We start from the raw sequence: 17,745 nt of genomic DNA on the forward strand, positions 1-17,745 counted from the left end.
GAAAGCGAGAAAGAAAGAAAGAAAGAGAGAGAGTAAAAGAGAGAAAGAAAGAAAGAAAGAGAGAAAAACATAGAAAGAAAGAAAAGGAAGAAAGAGAAAGAAAAATAAAAAAGGAAGAAAGAAAGAGAATAAAGGAAGAAATAGAGAAAGAAAGAAAGAGAGAAAAAGAAAAAAAGATAGAAAGAAAGAAATAAAGAAATAAAGAGAGAAAAAAAGAAAAAAATAAAGAGAGAAAGAAAAAGATAGAAAGAAAAAAGGAAGAAAGAGAGAAAGAAAGAAAGAGAAAGATAGAAAGAAAGAAAAAAGAAAGAAAGAAAGAAAGAGAGAAAAAGATAGAAAGAAAGAAAAAAGGAAGAAAGAGAGAAAGAAAGAAAGAAAGAAAGAGAGAAAAAGATGGAAGGAAAGAAAAAAGGAAGAAAGAAAGAGAGTGTGAGAGAGAGAGAGAGAGAGAGTGAGAGAGAGTGAGAGAGAGTGAGAGAGGGAGAGTGAGAGAGAGTGAGAGAGAGTGAGAGAGGGAGAGTGAGAGAGAGAGAGAGAGAGAGAGAGAGAGGGAGAGTGAGAGAGTGTGAGAGAGTGAGAGAGTGAGAGAGTGTGAGAGTGAGAGAGAGTGAGAGAGTGTGAGAGAGTGAGAGAGTGTGAGAGAGTGTGAGAGAGTGAGAGAGTGTGAGAGAGTGTGAGAGAGTGTGTGAGAGAGTGTGAGAGAGTGTGAGAGAGTGTGAGAGAGTGTGAGAGAGTGTGAGAGAGTGTGTGAGAGAGTGTGAGAGAGTGTGAGAGAGTGAGAGAGTGTGAGAGAGTGTGTGAGAGAGTGAGAGAGAGTGAGAGAGAGTGTGAGAGAGTGTGAGAGAGTGAGAGAGAGAGAGTGAGAGAGTGAGAGAGAGAAAGAGACAGAGAGAGAGAGAGAGAGAGAGAGAGAGAGCGAGAGAGCGCCATAGTGGAGAGAGCACGTTCCCTCTCGCGTCTGTTACTGAAATTACCGTATTCATAGTAATAGGCGCACACACCTTTTTTTGGCGGCTGGCTTGACCGTGTATTTTCAAACCGCGGCTGGCTTGACCGCAGTCTTTTACTGTAGGCCTACCCTTCCCCAAGTGTTAATTCAACATGTTGATTATTAAACAGTTTCACAGTATAGTTTTGGTCTTTTAACCCTTCCCAGAGTCCCTAACTTCACATGTTGATTTATGAAAGGTTTCACAGTACAGTTTAGATGAGATTATGTAGTCAGTTAACCCTTCTCTGAGTCCTTAACTTCACTATTCTGATTTGTAAATTATTTCACAGTACAGTTTCAGTCAGTTAACCGTTCTTTGAGACTTTATCTTCACTATTGTTATTTGTGACATCTCTTACCGTTCAGTTTTGGTCTGTTAATCCCTCCAGGATGTCGCGGGCCTGTTTTGTGGTTGTTGCGGCCTAAAAGGCCTGATGTTGCGGCCGCTTTTCTAAAGAGTTGCGATGTTCTTCGGCGTTTGTTTTTATAGGTTAAAACGGCAAAGGTAGATAGATATTTACTTAAAGTGCTCATATTATGCTTTTTACTTTTTCCCTTTCATATATTGTGTTTTATATCTTTTTTTGTGCATGTTGTAGGTTTACAAAGTGAAAAGCCCAAAGTTCACCCCAAAGGGACTGGCCATGTCCCACAGAAAACACTGTTCTCCATCTGCTCTATTGTAGTCCAGCCTTTACTTCAGAGACTCACTTTGTAACACACGCTATAATGCTCGCCTAGCTGCTACGTGGAACACCCTCATTTGTTGAATCATTAAAAATTAATAAGGATATTGATCTAATGAGAACAAAACCACTAACTAACCTTTAGTAACCTTATAAAAAGGCAAAACAAACGATTTAAAGACTAACAAAGTAAGTTTTATTTTTAAACAAGATCTGCACCTGCAAAAATGTAAGCGTGCAGAACCTCACAAATATTAAGCCACATTTATGTTGAAAGATGCCAATACTTATAAAGTGCAAAATACAGTTTTCAGGAATACCCGCAAAAGTGCACAGCCCTTTACAGTGAACACAGTACAGTACCACTTCATAACTCTGATGCTTTCATCCAACTAATCAAAAATAATCTTTGCTTTAATGAAAGATGATAATTTAGTAGTCTATATACTGTAGCTTGTGTACTGTAGCTGATTTATGGTTTTATGGCAGGATATGACCATGTGGGTTTTATGACTATCAGGTGGTTTGTGACCTTTTGTCACGGTGTTGTTCCGGAGTTTATGGCTGTGTGTGTGTGTGTGTGTGGCCGTGTGTGTTTATGCCTGTGTGTATGTGTGTGTGTCTGACGGCAGTCTGCTTGCTGTGACTGACAGGAATGTTTTTTCAGGGCATGTTTTTATTATAGCAGGATAACATTCACAGAACGATGAAATTATGATTTTTATAGATTTTTAGTCTTAGATATGATTTTCAGATGGATCAGTATTGTCCATAATGTCTGTGGGAGAGAATGAAACAAATTAGTTTAAAGAAATAGCACTGATGACAAATAAAGCTTATAAAATATATGAAATAAGATGTTAAATTATTATTTAAAAGTATTTTAAAGTAAGTTTAAACATGTGTTGAACTTAATGAGGAGGTCTTTATGGGTCTGGATAAAGTCACAGATTCTTAAATCTTTCTGAGCAAATGAAATGTCACAAATTAGTTTTTAAGAAATAAAACGCATAAAATAGTGAAATGAAATATGTTAATGTTATTAAGTTTAGGTATTTTCATCTAATACAACCGCGATATCTTGTGGACACCACAGTATACGGCCTTACACATATAAATAAACCATAAATTAGTGAATAATAGTTGATATTATTTGAAATAAGATGTTAAATTATCAGGTATAAGCATTTTTATCTAATACACCACAATATACTGTCTTACACAGTTAAATAAAACATAAAATAGTGAATAATAGTTGATAATTTAACATCTTATTTCAAAATAATATGAACTAGCTATTATTCACTATTTTATATGGTTTATTTATCTGTGTAAGACAGTATATTGTGGTGTCCACAAGATGAACCTATATCACTGATGTATTAGATTAAAATACTTATACTTGATAATTTAACATCTTATTTCAAATAATATGAACTATTTTAAAATTAGTTTTAAACATGTGTTGAAGTGAACTTACCACTGGTGGAATTAGGAGGTATTTTTGGCTTTTGAGAAAGCTGTTCTAAGTTCTTAAAACACACACACACACACACACACACGCGCACACACACGCGCACACACACACACACTCACACACACGCACACACACACGCGCACACACACACACGCGCACACACACACACACACGCGCACACACACACACGCGCACACACACACACACACACAGAGTTCACTGTCATGCAAACAAGACAGTAACTTGGGGCGATGCTAGTCACTCGGTGATAAACTACAGTACTTTAACCTCTAAGTAACCATGCATTGTATATCAGAGATGGGGAGTCGCACTTAAAGGATTAGTTCACCTCAAAATGGTAAATTTCCTAATAATTTACCCAACCCAATGCCATCCAAGATATCATGTCTTTCTTTCCTCAGTGGAAGAGAAAATAAGTTTGAGGAAAACATTTCTGGATTTTTCTTTGAATAATGGACTTCAATGGTAACCAGCGTTTTGAAGTCCAAATCAATGCAGTTTCAAAGACCTTTGAAGTGCTTCAGCGGCTGAGCACGATCAGCTGAGGAGGAGGGGCTTATCTAGCGAAACGATGGGTCATTTAAAAAAAAAAATATATATATATATACTTTTTAACTACAATTGTTCGGATTGAGCTGAAAGGTCACGTTGAAAGTTCACGCTCGAATAAAAAATTTAGGTTTTAAAAGATTTAAACACAGGATACAGAACTACGTCATCACGTTGAAAGGTCTCGCTCGAATAAAAAAGTTTAGGTTTTAAAAGATTTAAACACACGCACACGTAAGGACCATTTTAAACAATAATATGACACAAAGACATAAATATGTCATTCAACATACAATACAATTTGAACTATCCTCCTTCGCACGGTGACCTTTCAACGTGATGACGTAGTTCCCGGCATTTTGCAGATCAGCAAAATCCGAACAATTGTAGTTAAACTCTAACTACAAATAAACTATAAATATATATATAATTTTTTTTTTTTGAAAATGGCCTATCTTTTCGCTAGATAAGCCCCTCCTCCTCAGCTGCGATCATGCACAGCCGTTTCAAACACTTTAAAGACCTTTGAAACTGCATTGATTTGGACTTCAAAACGCTGGTTACCATTGAAGTTTATTATTCGAAGAAAAATCCAGAAATGTTTTCCTCAAACTTATTTTCTCTTCCACTGAGGAAAGAAAGACATGGATATCTTGGATGGCATTGGGGTAGGGGTGTCACGATTCTCCAAATCCTCGATTCGATTAAATTTTCGATTCTAAGGTCACAGTTCGATTCGATTCTCGATTTTTACATTTAATTTTTTTAAAGCCGAAACCGGCCAATCAGGATGCTCTCTGTCTTACATGTGCTTCATGAGGCACACACGCAAGGTCTCTCGCTCTCTCCCTCTCTGCCGTGGGCGCGCTATACGGTTTGGAGCACAGTTTTTCCTGCCTCGCATGCGCGCTCTTGCTCGCTCAATCTAGATTCCGGGATATTTGAACTAATTTGCGTGCATCAGGGAGCTGCTATCAGTAAGCGGGAGACTCCCGAGACTTCCGCGAGACTTGGGATGTCTGCAAACTGTGGCTTTTTTGAAGCGCGAACGTTGTCAACAACTCACTGGAAATCCAAAAAACGTCCACACCTGTGACTTCGATGAAAGAGGAGGGGGATCAAGTTCTGTCGATGGGTCTCCTGCATCTGCAGTTGCCATGCTATCTTTGGAGTGGCTGTAGATAAGTTAGAGGTGGTTGACCATTGACTCGCAGCACTTCAACACGCGGGGTTTTTGTCCGCTTGGCACGCCGACCGGACGTGACGTGGGGGCGTGGCAGCATCGACGATTCCATTTTTTAATTCCAAGTTCGAGATTGTGAATTAATTTCGATCGTGACACCCTTACATTGGGGTGAGTAAATTATTAGGAAATTTTCATTTTGAGGTGAACTAATCCTTTAAGTTGCACAAACAGCTGACTTCAGATCTGACTTGCGACTCGACCCAAAAGACTTCAGACTCGAGCTTCGAGACTCGTCAACAACCTGTTTTTTAATGCAATTATTGCTTTTTAAATCTAAATTCATTAATGTATTTCTATTTTCTTTTATTGGCGCATATACGTTGGGGAAGTGTATGATGAGCTGCATGGCCCCTGTCCTTTGCCATATTGTGCAACGTGCATGCGCTATGCCTATGTGCGCGCCGCGCGCACTCGCATATCAAAAAATTGATATGCGTAAGTTTAAAAGGGGTTTGTCTGAAATAGCTTCATTATTCATAGGTGTGGTTTGGGGGTTACGTGAAATAAACCAATCAGAGCGTCATCCAACATACCCTTTAAGAGCAGGTGCGCATGTTGCATGGCGGATTGTTATTATCATGGCGGATTTACCAGGCGCGCTTCAGAATCGGTTCTCAGCCGAGGAGATCGATGTTCTCGTCAGGGCCGTAAAAGAAAGAGAAGTGACATTGGGTATGCGACAAACCCACCCAAATTAGCTTCGGTTAAACATGCTTATAATAATTTGGGTAAATGTGTAAGCTTTATGCCTATTTTTCCCATCGTCATGGATACAACAATGATTTCCCTCGTGTTTTAATATGTTTCCTTATAATAATGTATTATTTGCAAAAAGGAAAATGCATCTGTGTAGATGAGAGAATCATCTACAGTGTATGCGCGTTGTTCACACTCTGTATTATGGCCAAGCATGGAGCGCAAGTTCATTCTTTAGTTTGCCGGCGTGCGTCTGTGGAGGGAAAAGTCAGTTTTGCACGGATGCAAAATATGAATGATACATGCGTCGGTGTACAAAGTCAATTGCGCTGGGTGCAAGATAGGGCCCTATAAGTCAGAATGAGTTATTCTCTATGAGTGTACACACACCGGCGGTGCCATTCGGCGTCTGTCCGCGGCGCCCAGCAACGGCTCAGGACTTTCAAAATCCTTTCACGCCACTGAGCGCCATTTACATAGTTTTTTAAAATTTACATTTATTCCTCAAATAGTCGATAAAATGTATTGACTTCACCCTGTGCTGCAATATACATTTAGTTTTACATTCATTTACAGAAATCAGCTGCTTGAATGAAAATTGCTGATGTTATCGGGCTGAGAGCCAGTATAGTCCGGCTTATAGTATAGTGCGACTTATAGTTCAGAAAATACGTTAATGCATTATGAGATTGCACTTTACAGCCAGTTAGTAACACAGACAAGCATGTATCCGTTGATGCAGATACCAAAATGTTGAAAAATACAGTTATGAAATAGAAACAGAGTTCTTAATTTGCGTTTCTTCAGATTGCATTGCAGTAGACCCCATACAACTGATTTTGATACTGTACTCTATGGATGGTAGTACCTACAGGACATACTCTGAATTCATAAGATTTTACAATACAGTGTTGGGGACAGATCAGATGGCAAGAGGAGTCGTGGCAAAAGACTTGAGACTTGACTTGGACTCGAGCTCAAAGACTTGAGACTTGACTTGGACTTCCAAAAAATTACTTGTGAACATCTCTGTTGTGTATACATAAATATATATACAAAACCAACTTACCTTGATTTTTTTCAGAGCTTGCAATTGATCGGGATGCAACAGCCTGTGTCACAGTGATTTGTCTCGTCTTCAGCCTCCATGCGTTTCTGTCATTCTCTGCGTATGGTTAGCGGTGGCAAAGTGTTTGTCAATTGTCGATTTCCTTTTATGTTCGACAACAATATTGCACGTCTTGCAAAACAGTTTACCCCGCTTTCGTTAAGAACATCTGGATACTGTTTTTCACGGTCCTTTGCTGTTATTTTTGTAGGTAAATGTGAGACGGTGTCAGCACACATGTCTGCTGCGTCTTCTGAACAAAACAAGGAAGTGAGTTTGCTGACGTACGGCGACGCTTTGCAGGAGACTGCGATGATTGGTCAAAGTTGCAGAAAAGTTGCGGTGATTGTAGGGTTGTGCTGATGGACGATATCATCGTGATGCCACGCCCCCCACCCTGTCAGACCGGCCCAGTCTCACGACAGTTCGCGTTCGTCTGTACACAAGTGGTTGGGGACCTGGCTTGCGAGCCACACCTGGTCTCTCACCCTTTACCAACAAACGATAAAAAAAATGAAGACGCGCTTGTTCAGTGCTGTTCGCGAGAGTCACGAGTCATCACAGCAATCAACTAACCGCCTACGTTTCTGTGGTAACCTAACAGTTACAGCTCCTGCACTCTTCACTGGGATTAAAGCAGCTGCTGCTTATTTAAGGTGATGGCGAAAATAATTTAAGAACAGCAGCGAAAATGTAAAAGTAGGCTATATAAACTTTAATATATCCTTTTATTGAAATGGGTGCTTTGCTGTTCAAAGAGACATTTCGAAACATTTCACCCGCTGGCCGCAGGTACTTTGGGGCAGTCATGGCCTAATGGTAACAGAGTTGGACTGGTGACCCAAAGGGTCCTTGAGCAAGGCACCTAACCCCCAATCGCTCCCCGGGCGCAACTCAAGGCTGCCCGCTGCTCCGGGTGTGTGTATCCACGTTTGCAGTGTGTGTGTGTTCACTACTCACTACTCTGCTACTAATGTGTGTGCACTTACTTGGATGGGTTAAATGCAGAGGTCAAATTCCAAGTATGGGTTACCATACTTGGCCATCACGTGTCACTTTCACTTTTGCCGCAGAGACCGTTAATTTATGTATAAATGTGTTGTATTGTTGATAATCCACGCAGGTTACAGTTGATTCCGTTTAAAGTTATTAATAATAAAACATGAATGAATGAGAGAGAAAAGAGCAGGATGTGCTTTATATTGAAAAGAAATATTAAAAGTCGCGAAAGAGAACTGAATTCTACTGATAGGATGCTGTGCGCCGAGCGCAACACGCGAGCATAGTAGGCTAGTCTTTGTCTTCGGTTGCGAGCCTAAACGGCCAAATAAACATAGAAATACTTCAAAATGCCAAGCCGAGTATTCCCGTGGCGTAAACACAGTAGAAGTAGCTACTCTCTCTCTCTCTCTCTCTCTCTCTCTCTCTCCCTCCGTGATGGTCAGCGCGATTCCGTAGCCCCCCCCCCCCCCCAGACGATATCATCGTCCATCACGATGTTTTGCTGGAAACATTGTCAACTGCCAATTTAGGGGACACCGCCCAACCCTAGGTGATTGGTCAAAATTGCAAGGCCCACTGAATTCACGGGGATTTGTTGAAGTCGCGTTAATAGTTGCGATGGCGAAACCCTGGAGTGACTGGTTAACCCTTTCCTAAGTCCACAACTTAACTATTCTGATTTCTCAAATCATTTAAAGTACAGTTCCATTTCGAGAGCGGTAACTCTACATTGCGTAGCAACGAGGTGGGAACAAATACAAACAGACTCGCGGGCAGTATAAAATGTATGGGTGCAACAATTGACCGTTCGCAGAGACCCGCCCCCTTTAGTTTCTGTTGCTATGTCCGACAAGCCACGCCATTCTCACACCCCACCATGTTCTCACACAGTGAAAAATAGATCATGGAGCAGAGAGGACACTGACAGCGCGCTGACAGACAGGACGACCAGCTTACTTTTGAAATGAAACAAAGTATCAATTTTAAAATTTGGTAATTCTTTAAAGAAATTGAAACAATAAATACCGTTTTGTGGCTCTTTAATGTGTCTGACAGATCGCTGTAGAGCCTCAGTTAAAGCTGCTCGTGAACTGATCAGCTCTTCCTTCTAGTTAATTTATAGCTTCAAATAAACATGAATGAACATAAGAAGGAATGTTGTTTTAACAGCGGAAAGACATCAGTATACACAGTTTTTCAAGTTCAAATGTTAATCTACTACCTCTCCTGACTGCTTTGTTGGACAAAAATGGCGGATTATGATTGGTCAGATCGCCTGTCAATCAAAGTCCCTGCAAATGGTCAATTGTGTCAGAATCTCTTTCTTCACGCTGCCATCGTGGAAGCTGCAACAGAGGACTAGTAATCTTTTTCTCTGAGCATCCGATGGCTTCAACTTGCCAGATTTGTGCGTGCCCCATCGACCCGCCCGGCAAACATGAGTTCTGCGTCGCCTGCCTGGACCTCGCCCACACCGAGGCGCCGTTCACGGACTCCACGTGCGCCCACTGCGCCGAGCTGCCGGTGCGCGCCATAAGAACCAGGAGCGATATGGTGCGCTATAACAGGGACGTCATCCATCGTCAACGCCCTCACCTGTCCTCTTCCCGCCACGGCGCCCTGGCCGAAACCGGATGTTCGCCGTAAAGCAGTGGACAGGGCCTGGGAGGAAGCGTCAGGGTCAGAGCAGAACCCCGCAAAGGGGAAAGTCAGCAAGCCATCCTCGACTACCAAGCCTTCATCCTGACATCCTGAGACACTTTGGCTTCATAAGTCCTAAACTACTCCTACTAGGCCTTTACGCTCTAAATATGGGGAGTTTTTGCAAAATGGTGCTAGGACATCGATATCGACCCCGGGGATCTGTTCCGTGTCAGATGTTTTGCGTTTCCTACAGCAAAGACTGGAAGGTGTATGTGGCCGCTATTGCTTTGTTTCGTTCCCCGTGTTCGCTCTTTGATCAGCTGTGCAAGCGTTCAGTCGTGATTCTGACACAATTGTCGCGCTCATGCATTTTATACTGCCTGTGAGCCTGTCAGTATTTGCATATTTTGTGACAATTGGCCAGCTGTTCCAAGCTGGCGTAAGCCCATAAGATTTCAACAAAAGTGGAGAAGGGATGAGTTCCCGCTAGTTCCCGCTTCTTAGGGAACCGAGGTTACGACAGTAACCGGAGACGTTTTGTCCAGTTGGCTCTTCCCTGAGTCCCTATTCGGATTTGGAAAATCTTTCACAAAGTTTTGTCCTTTTAACTCTTCTTTGAGTCTTTAACTTCACTGTTGTGGATTTGTGACATGTTTTGATCAATTAACCCTTATCCGAGTGCCCCGATTTAACCTTATTGATTTGTAAACTGTTTCACAGTAAATTTTTGGTCTTATTCTTGCTGTATTATTATTATTGTTGCCGCCATGTTGTGGAGACGCTGTGTTTTTCGTTGCGAAAGTCAAACTACTTTGTTTGGCCTTCCAAAAGAGGACACAATTAGAAAACAGTGAGGCAGTTCCATCTTTGGAAGTACATTCTGGCGCTTTTGACTCACAGACACAGCCTGTAATCATATTCAAAGCCTTTGTTTCAATATTTTAAGAATTTGCTACTAACTATTCAAACGTGAGTTTTGAGCAGTATAGAGTAGAATTTGCTTGTCGTTTCAACGATCACAAATGCAGACATGGTTTTATGTTTACCAAGTGTTCTCCCCCCGTAGCACGGCGCAACGCGTTAAAAGACCTTAAAGTCATTATAATCAGTAATTTTGTCCCCAATGAAATACCAATCTGATACGATCAGGTCCAGTCGCGCTTGCAAAGTTGATCGATCAGCTTGGTCATCTGCAATTTCCGGTTGAGATTCGGGCTCGAATTGATAAGGTAGTACAGACATTAACACCTGTCATTATTGCTTTGGGAGCCGATGTTCCAAATATGGTAAGGGCCGTGACATTTCCGTCACATGCTTAAGGTTTTTGGGCCAATCACAATAGACTGGATCGCTGGCCAATCAGACAACCCCACGCTTTTCAGAACGATGAGCTTTGTAAAAATCAACGCTTTTCAGAAAGGCAGGGCATAGAGGATTAACAATAATGTACAGTATTTGGAAAATAATGACTTTTTAAGCTAAAACCGTGTGAACACATTGCGTTATACCAAATACACAAAATAATGTTCATTTTAGAACCATCATATAACCACTTTAAATATGAAAAATGCCTACTTTTCACATTCAGGACTAGTGGACTTAAAAAATCATGCAGGTTAGGATGAAAGTGGTTTCAGTCTTCTAAGTCACCAAGGTTTTTAGCTATAGGCATTATAAAATTAAGAGTCTTTATGAAAATTACACTGATTTTGGACCGTAGGACTACGTCACTTGAATTCACAAATCTTGAAGAATCACATGTGATATTAGATAAATCAAGAATTTCTGCCTGAATTTCAAACTGGTTAAACTGGGGTCACTCATTTCATCTTCATTGTCAATTGAATTGAGATTCTAAAAAATTTAATTCAATTTAATTTGTTCCTTTCAGATCTGATGAAAGTGGAAGAGGAAAGTGAAGAACTGAGCGAAGAGGAAAGTGAAGAACTGAGCGAAGAGGAAAGTGAAGAACTGAGTGAAGTGGAAGAACATCAGAAATCTCAGAATATCACAACTAGAGGAAAATCTTCTAGTTGCTCAAAGACTAAAAATAATTTTTCACAGAAAAGAAGTCAAAGATCAAGAGCTAAAAGGCCATCATGCACCTGCCGTCAGTGTGGAAGGAGTTTCACATGTAAAGGAAGCCTTAGGGATCACACAAGGATTCACACTGGAGAAAGACCTTTCACATGCAGTTACTGTGGAATAGGGTTTAAACAAAGCGGGAGCCTTACAGAACACATACGAATTCACACTGGAGAGAAGCCTTACTCATGCAGTCAGTGTGGGAAGAGTTACAGACAGAAAGGAAGTCTTGGGACACACATGAAAACTCACGCTGAAAAGAAGCCTTTTACATGCCCGCAGTGTGGGAAATGTTTTACACAGAAACAAAACTTTAACATTCACTTAAAAACTCACTCCGGTGAGAAGCCTTTCATCTGTGCTCAGTGTGGAAAAGCTTTTAGTCAGAATTCACTCCTGAAAATGCATGAGGTCGTACACAGCGAAGTGAAGCCGTTTCACTGCGCTTCATGTGACAAGGGTTTCAACAATATGTCTTGCCTTCAAAGACATTTAAAATCATTTATGCATAATAAATACAGGTCGCTAGAAAAATTCATGATCCCAGCTGTAGCCTCAGGTCATGGTTTTCCCTCAGGAGCAAATGTGTCCCAACAGAGCAATATAATAGGGTCCTCTACTAAAACACATTACCTGCAGTGAGAAAGGCAGTTCAGGGGACATGAATGTATTAGTTCAGAATATAAACAAATAATTAAAACATGTCTGGTGCTGTGAAGGGATGCTTTTTTTAATGTTCAGCAGTAAAAACACTTTTAAATGAATAAAATTACATGTATGGTACCATTCAAAAACAAGGTCTGTTAATTATTTCTACACCTTAATAGTTTAATGTCTTTAATGAAGCATGTTTGCACTGAGAATTGAGAATATTTGCTTGTAATGATATTAGGAGTCTTAAAAGAAAATGCTTTGATGTTGGTAAAGAAAACCAAAAATTAATATATATATATGCCTTTCTTATAGAAAACACTAATTGTTGATGATTTTAATATACATGTAGATAACGAAAAAGATGTATTGGGATTGGCATTTAAAGACATTCTTAACTCTATTGGAGTTAGACAACACGTGTCAGGACCTACTCATTGTCTTAATCATACTCTAGATCTAATATTATCACATGGAATCAATGTTGATGCTGTTGAAATTCTGCAGCAGAGCGACGACATCTCAGATCATTATCTAGTCTCGTGTAAATTACATTTAGCCAAGGCTGCAAAGCCGACTCCGTGTTACAAGTATGTTAGACCTATCACTTCTGCCACTAAAGATTGCTTTATCAATAATCTTCCTAATCAGTTTCATCATCTCAGCATCCCAGATAGCTTAGAAGAACTTGATATTGCAACAGAAACTTTTAACTCTCTTTTCCACTTTAGACACAGTTGCTCCGCTGCGCTTAAAGAAGATTACAGAAAATATTCCAACGCCGTGGTACAACGAGCAACTGGAAGAAAACAAAACTAGAGAGAAACTGGAAAGAGAGCTCGATAGCTTACAGAGAGGCTTTAAAAGCTGCTAGATCTGCTTATGTTTCAACCCTATTAGAAGAAAATAAACCAACCCAAGGTATTTATTTGAAACCGTGGCTAAAATAACGAAAAATAAAGCTTCAAGACCAGACGTTTCCAAGCAGCACAACAGTAATGACTTTATGACCTTCTTTACTTACAAGATTGATAATATCAGGGAGAAAATTATAACTATGCAACCGTCTACTACAGTATCGCATCAGACAGTGTAGTGTAGTCTCCCTGAGGTAAAATTAGATTAATTCATTGCTGTAGGAGAGGGTGAATTTTATAAACTCGTTAAACCAAAATTTAAAGTTGGCTTTGATTAATCCGCTTGTTAAAAAAACTTAACTTGATCCTTCAGAATTAGTCAATTACGGGCTGATCTCGAATCTACCTTTTCTGTCAAAGATACTAGAAAAGGCAGTATCCTCACAACTGTGTTCCTTTTTAGAAAGAAATGATATCTGTGAGGATTTCCAGTCAGGATTTAGACCGCACCATAGCACTGAGACAGCTCTCATTAGAGTCACAAATGATTTGCTCTTATCATCCGATCGTGGTTGTATCTCTCTATTAGTGTTACTTGATCTTAGTGCTGCATTTGACACTATCGACCACATTTAACATTCTTTTAAATGGACTCGAAAAATATATTGGCATTAGTGGAATTGCACTAGCTTGGTTTAAATCATATTTATCTGACCGCTATCAGTTTGTAGCAGTAAATGAAGAGATGTCTTATCGATCACCAGTTCAGTATGGCGTACCACAAGGCTCAGTACTCGGACCGCTGCTGTTCACTCTGTACATGCTACCTTTAGGAGATATCATTAGGAAACATGGAATTAGTTTTCACTGTTATGCTGATGATACTCAGATCTATATTTCTTCACGCCCTGACAAAATTTACCAATTGACACAATTATCGGAATACATAGCTGATATAAAAAATTGGATGAGTAGTAATTTCCTACAACTAAATTCTGAAAAAACAGAGATTCTAATTATTGGACAAAAAACTTCCTCACGTAAAAACCTAGAATACTGTCTAACACTTGATGGCTGCTCTGTTAAGTCTTCTATTGAACATCGTATGCATTTTAAATATTGCTGATTACTTACAAAGCACTAAATGGTTTAGCTCCCCAGTACTTGAGCGAGCTCTTAACGCATTATAGTCCTTCACGTCTATTGCGATCTCAAAGTTCTGGCCAGTTGATAATACCTAGAATATCTAAATCGACTGCTGGCGGTAGATCCTTTTCCTATTTAGCACCAAAACTTTGGAACAATCTTCCTAACATTGTCTGGGAAGCAGACGTAGTCTGTCATTTCGAATCTAGACTAAAAACACATCACTTTGACCTAGCATTCACATAACACATTATAGACTTCTATAATTCAATTTTAGGCTGCATAGATTAGATAAATCTATGCATAAATCCCATAAATCCTGATGTACTTGGTACCTCATAAGAAGGATGGCGTCTACGCTAATATTAGTCTCTCTGTTCATCCTGAGGTTTATCGCAGTCCGCCGGACCCAGGCCGTATCCGTATCTGATGAAGGAGCTGCGCCTGGACACGACGACAACGCAGTCCTGAAGTGTCACTAGTCTTTCCCTTGTGAAGGCCTCCTTCCCTTTACCTCTTTACTGATAAAACGTTGTGGAGATAATTCCAGTTCGCGTGGCTACGCGGAAGCGATAAAAGTTCTCGGAGCCACCAGGCACTGTGTTGTGCAAATGAGCGGCCGGATCGCATTAAAGGTTTTCTGTTAGAACGGTGTCGTGTTAGCGGCCCCTAAGTTAATAACTAATGATCGTTGCGATGGAAGTGAATCAATCAAAACAAACTTTAGCTGGACAATAATTGATTCTAGAGCTGCTAGTCAAAACATGTTACTTGTAAATGTTACTTTAAAGGTCCAATATTTAAGAATTTTGTAATAAAATATCCAAAAATCACTTGCACAGTGTAATATATTTCCTGCAGTTGTGTACTTACAATATCCCAAAAGTCTCCAAAGATTTTTTATTTCAGAGAAATTCCAATTTTAAATAAGTTGCAGTCCCGGCCAACAAATGTCGCCTGTCAATGACGTAATATCCTCGCTATCCTCCGTTTCCGCTCGAACTTCCATAGCCATGACATGGACAACTGCGTAATGCGTAACGTTTATCGGCACAAAGTTCTTGTTTCGTTCAAACATAAACCATGTCAAGCACTTTGAGACAAACAAGGAGAACTAAAATGAGGATCAATATCAGCGGGGCATTTTTGAGATGCCGAGAGCTCCACGTCCGCGACAAACTTGGACTCGACAGAGCTTCACGAGTCACGACTTGACAGCTTTATTAGACAGGTGAGCAAATGTACATAAAACAAATCATGGTTAACTTTAGCTCAACATGATGACCTGTTAGAATATGGTCAGTACGTTTTTCTAATCTTGATCTAGCTGCTAGTTTCGTATAGAAAACGAACTAACACGTAGAATAACATTATAGAAAGTTATAATGTTATTCTACGTGTTAGTTCGTTTTCTATACGAAACTAGCAGCTAGATCAAGATTAGAAAAACGTACACACATTTTTAATGCCATTTAGTGTGATAGTGTAACGTTAGACCAAGTGAAACAGCGCTGCGTTCCCTCACAAGTTTAATTCGTCTAATAAACTGACCTGTGTGAGTAATCCAGCACTTGCGTGTAGTTCTGTATTAAAATGTCCTTATTCCTTTATATCTGCGGGACTCGCGTGTGATATCTGTCTCTTTAGCAAACGCGACCTGCTTCACACCACTGTAATGTTAAAAAACATGAGTGTTTTCACTCATCCATAAACATTATTAGATCCATCAGCTTGACAGCAAGTCCCATCATTCAGCTCGTCAGTGCGTCATAAACATACGCCTTTGTTATTGTTGGAAACTGCGCCCTCTTGTGGCCAAAAAAGTTACATATTTTACCTTTAATTTCCTATTACCACTGTAAAGCTGCTTTGAAACAGTCCATATTGTTAAAAGTGCTATATAAATGAAGGTGACTGGACTTGACACAATTTATGAAGCAATTCACTTTTCTCACAGCTATAAACACAATTTGATAACTACACCCCAATTTGTACAAACCTCAGACTTCCATATTTTAGTCAAAAACACATTCACTTGTAAGATCATGACACATAAACACACAGACGACTCCACTGCTATATTTAAATATTTCCTCCACTTGAACACAAGCGTTGGTCATCAGTGTCCGAGCGTCCTGGATGTGTTTGTCTTGTGGGGAAACTGGAGCACATGGAGGAAACCCACAGCAACATCTGGAGAAACTGCAAACTCCACACAGAAAGAGCTGCTGACTCAGCCGGGACTCCAACCAGCGATCTTTCTGCCGTGTGGAGACAGTCAAACCCCTCCATCTTCAGTCTTCACTGTAGTGAAGACAAAGACAAAGACTTCCAGAGCAAATCAGTCACTCTTCCTGTTAGACTGTGTGGTGGCAAACACTTTTCTATTACTGAAGAGACAAACGTGTACCAATTGTCTTTAAAGGTTATTTATTCTCTTTCAAGGAAAGGTCAGCGATCATACAGTCATACAGAGTGGCTGCAGAGTGTGACAATTTACAGGAGGGCATCCTTCCTTCTTTATAGTCCTGAATGAAGATCCAGGCTAAATTAAGATATGTCTTAGCCATAACTAACATGTTGTTTAGACTTGTTTATCATACTACCCTTGAGTGGAGACCCTCTGTCTCAGTCATACATTTAGTCACACATTACTTTTAGTCACGTATACAAGGTCATACACATAGATACATTCATAAGTGTATGTATTAACACATACATACATTCATAAGGGTTTATAACCGTTCTTTATTCTATCAATGTTGCAGAGAATAATGGGACATCATGGGACACCACATGCAATCCTCGTGCATTTATGTTACCTTAAATTAATTACCATCATCTTTCTAAGATTTTATGAATATAAGAAAATGCAAACATATTAAATTTCTTCCACAACTGTGTAACGGTTTAAACGTTACCTGGGTTTTATTGTTGTATTTTTTCTGGCTATTGCCCAAAAAGAGGTCTGGGTCACGTGCAATACCTTTTGGAGCCTCTTGAGGGCACTAGGGTGCGGTGGCTACTAGATATAAGTCTGGTAACCCATGAAGAAGTGAATACAGTTTGGTGGTGGGAAACCGCATGGTTCAGCTAAATGCTAGGCAAGGCAAGTTTATTTATGTAGCACATTTCATACACAATGGTAATTCAAAGTGCTTTACATAGAAGAAATTAAAATAATCAAAAGAAATCAGAATAATTAAAACAGTTTAGAATAAAAGATAAAATACAGAAATAATCAAATGAAGTCAGAGTAATTAAAACATAAAATAAAATACAGTACAAACAGTCGGACGAACAGTGGCACAGTGCTCATTCAGTAAATGCACAGTTAAACAGATGTGTTTTGAGTCTGGATTTGAATGTGACTACTGTAGGAGCACATCTGATCTCTTCTGGAAGCTGGTTCCAGCTGCGGCTGGCATAGTAGCTAAAAGCAGACTCGCCATGCTTAGAGTGAACCCTTGGTATTTCTAGCCGATGTGATCCTAATGATCTGAGTGATCTGTTGGGTTTATATTCACTGAGCATATCTGCAATGTATTGAGGTCCTAGGCCATTGAATGATTTATATACCAGTAAT

At 40.0% G+C, this 17,745-nt stretch overlaps 1 protein-coding gene across 1 annotated transcript in view; it reads left to right on the forward strand.

The window, feature by feature from the left end:
* The window catches only part of znfl2a (zinc finger-like gene 2a), a 135,439-nt gene that overhangs the window by 2,982 nt on the left and 114,712 nt on the right, over positions 1–17,745 (forward strand). Inside the window, exon 2 of the mRNA XM_077217313.1 lies at positions 11,312–11,383. Coding sequence (XP_077073428.1) covers positions 11,312–11,383 — 72 coding nt within the window. The remainder of the gene's footprint in view (positions 1–11,311; positions 11,384–17,745) is intronic.

The sequence above is a fragment of the Siphateles boraxobius genome, unplaced genomic scaffold, assembly GCF_051911475.1.
Source record: "Siphateles boraxobius isolate OS27281-9 unplaced genomic scaffold, OSU_SipBor_1 72, whole genome shotgun sequence".
In the NCBI taxonomy this organism is placed as follows: Eukaryota; Metazoa; Chordata; class Actinopteri; order Cypriniformes; family Leuciscidae; genus Siphateles; species Siphateles boraxobius.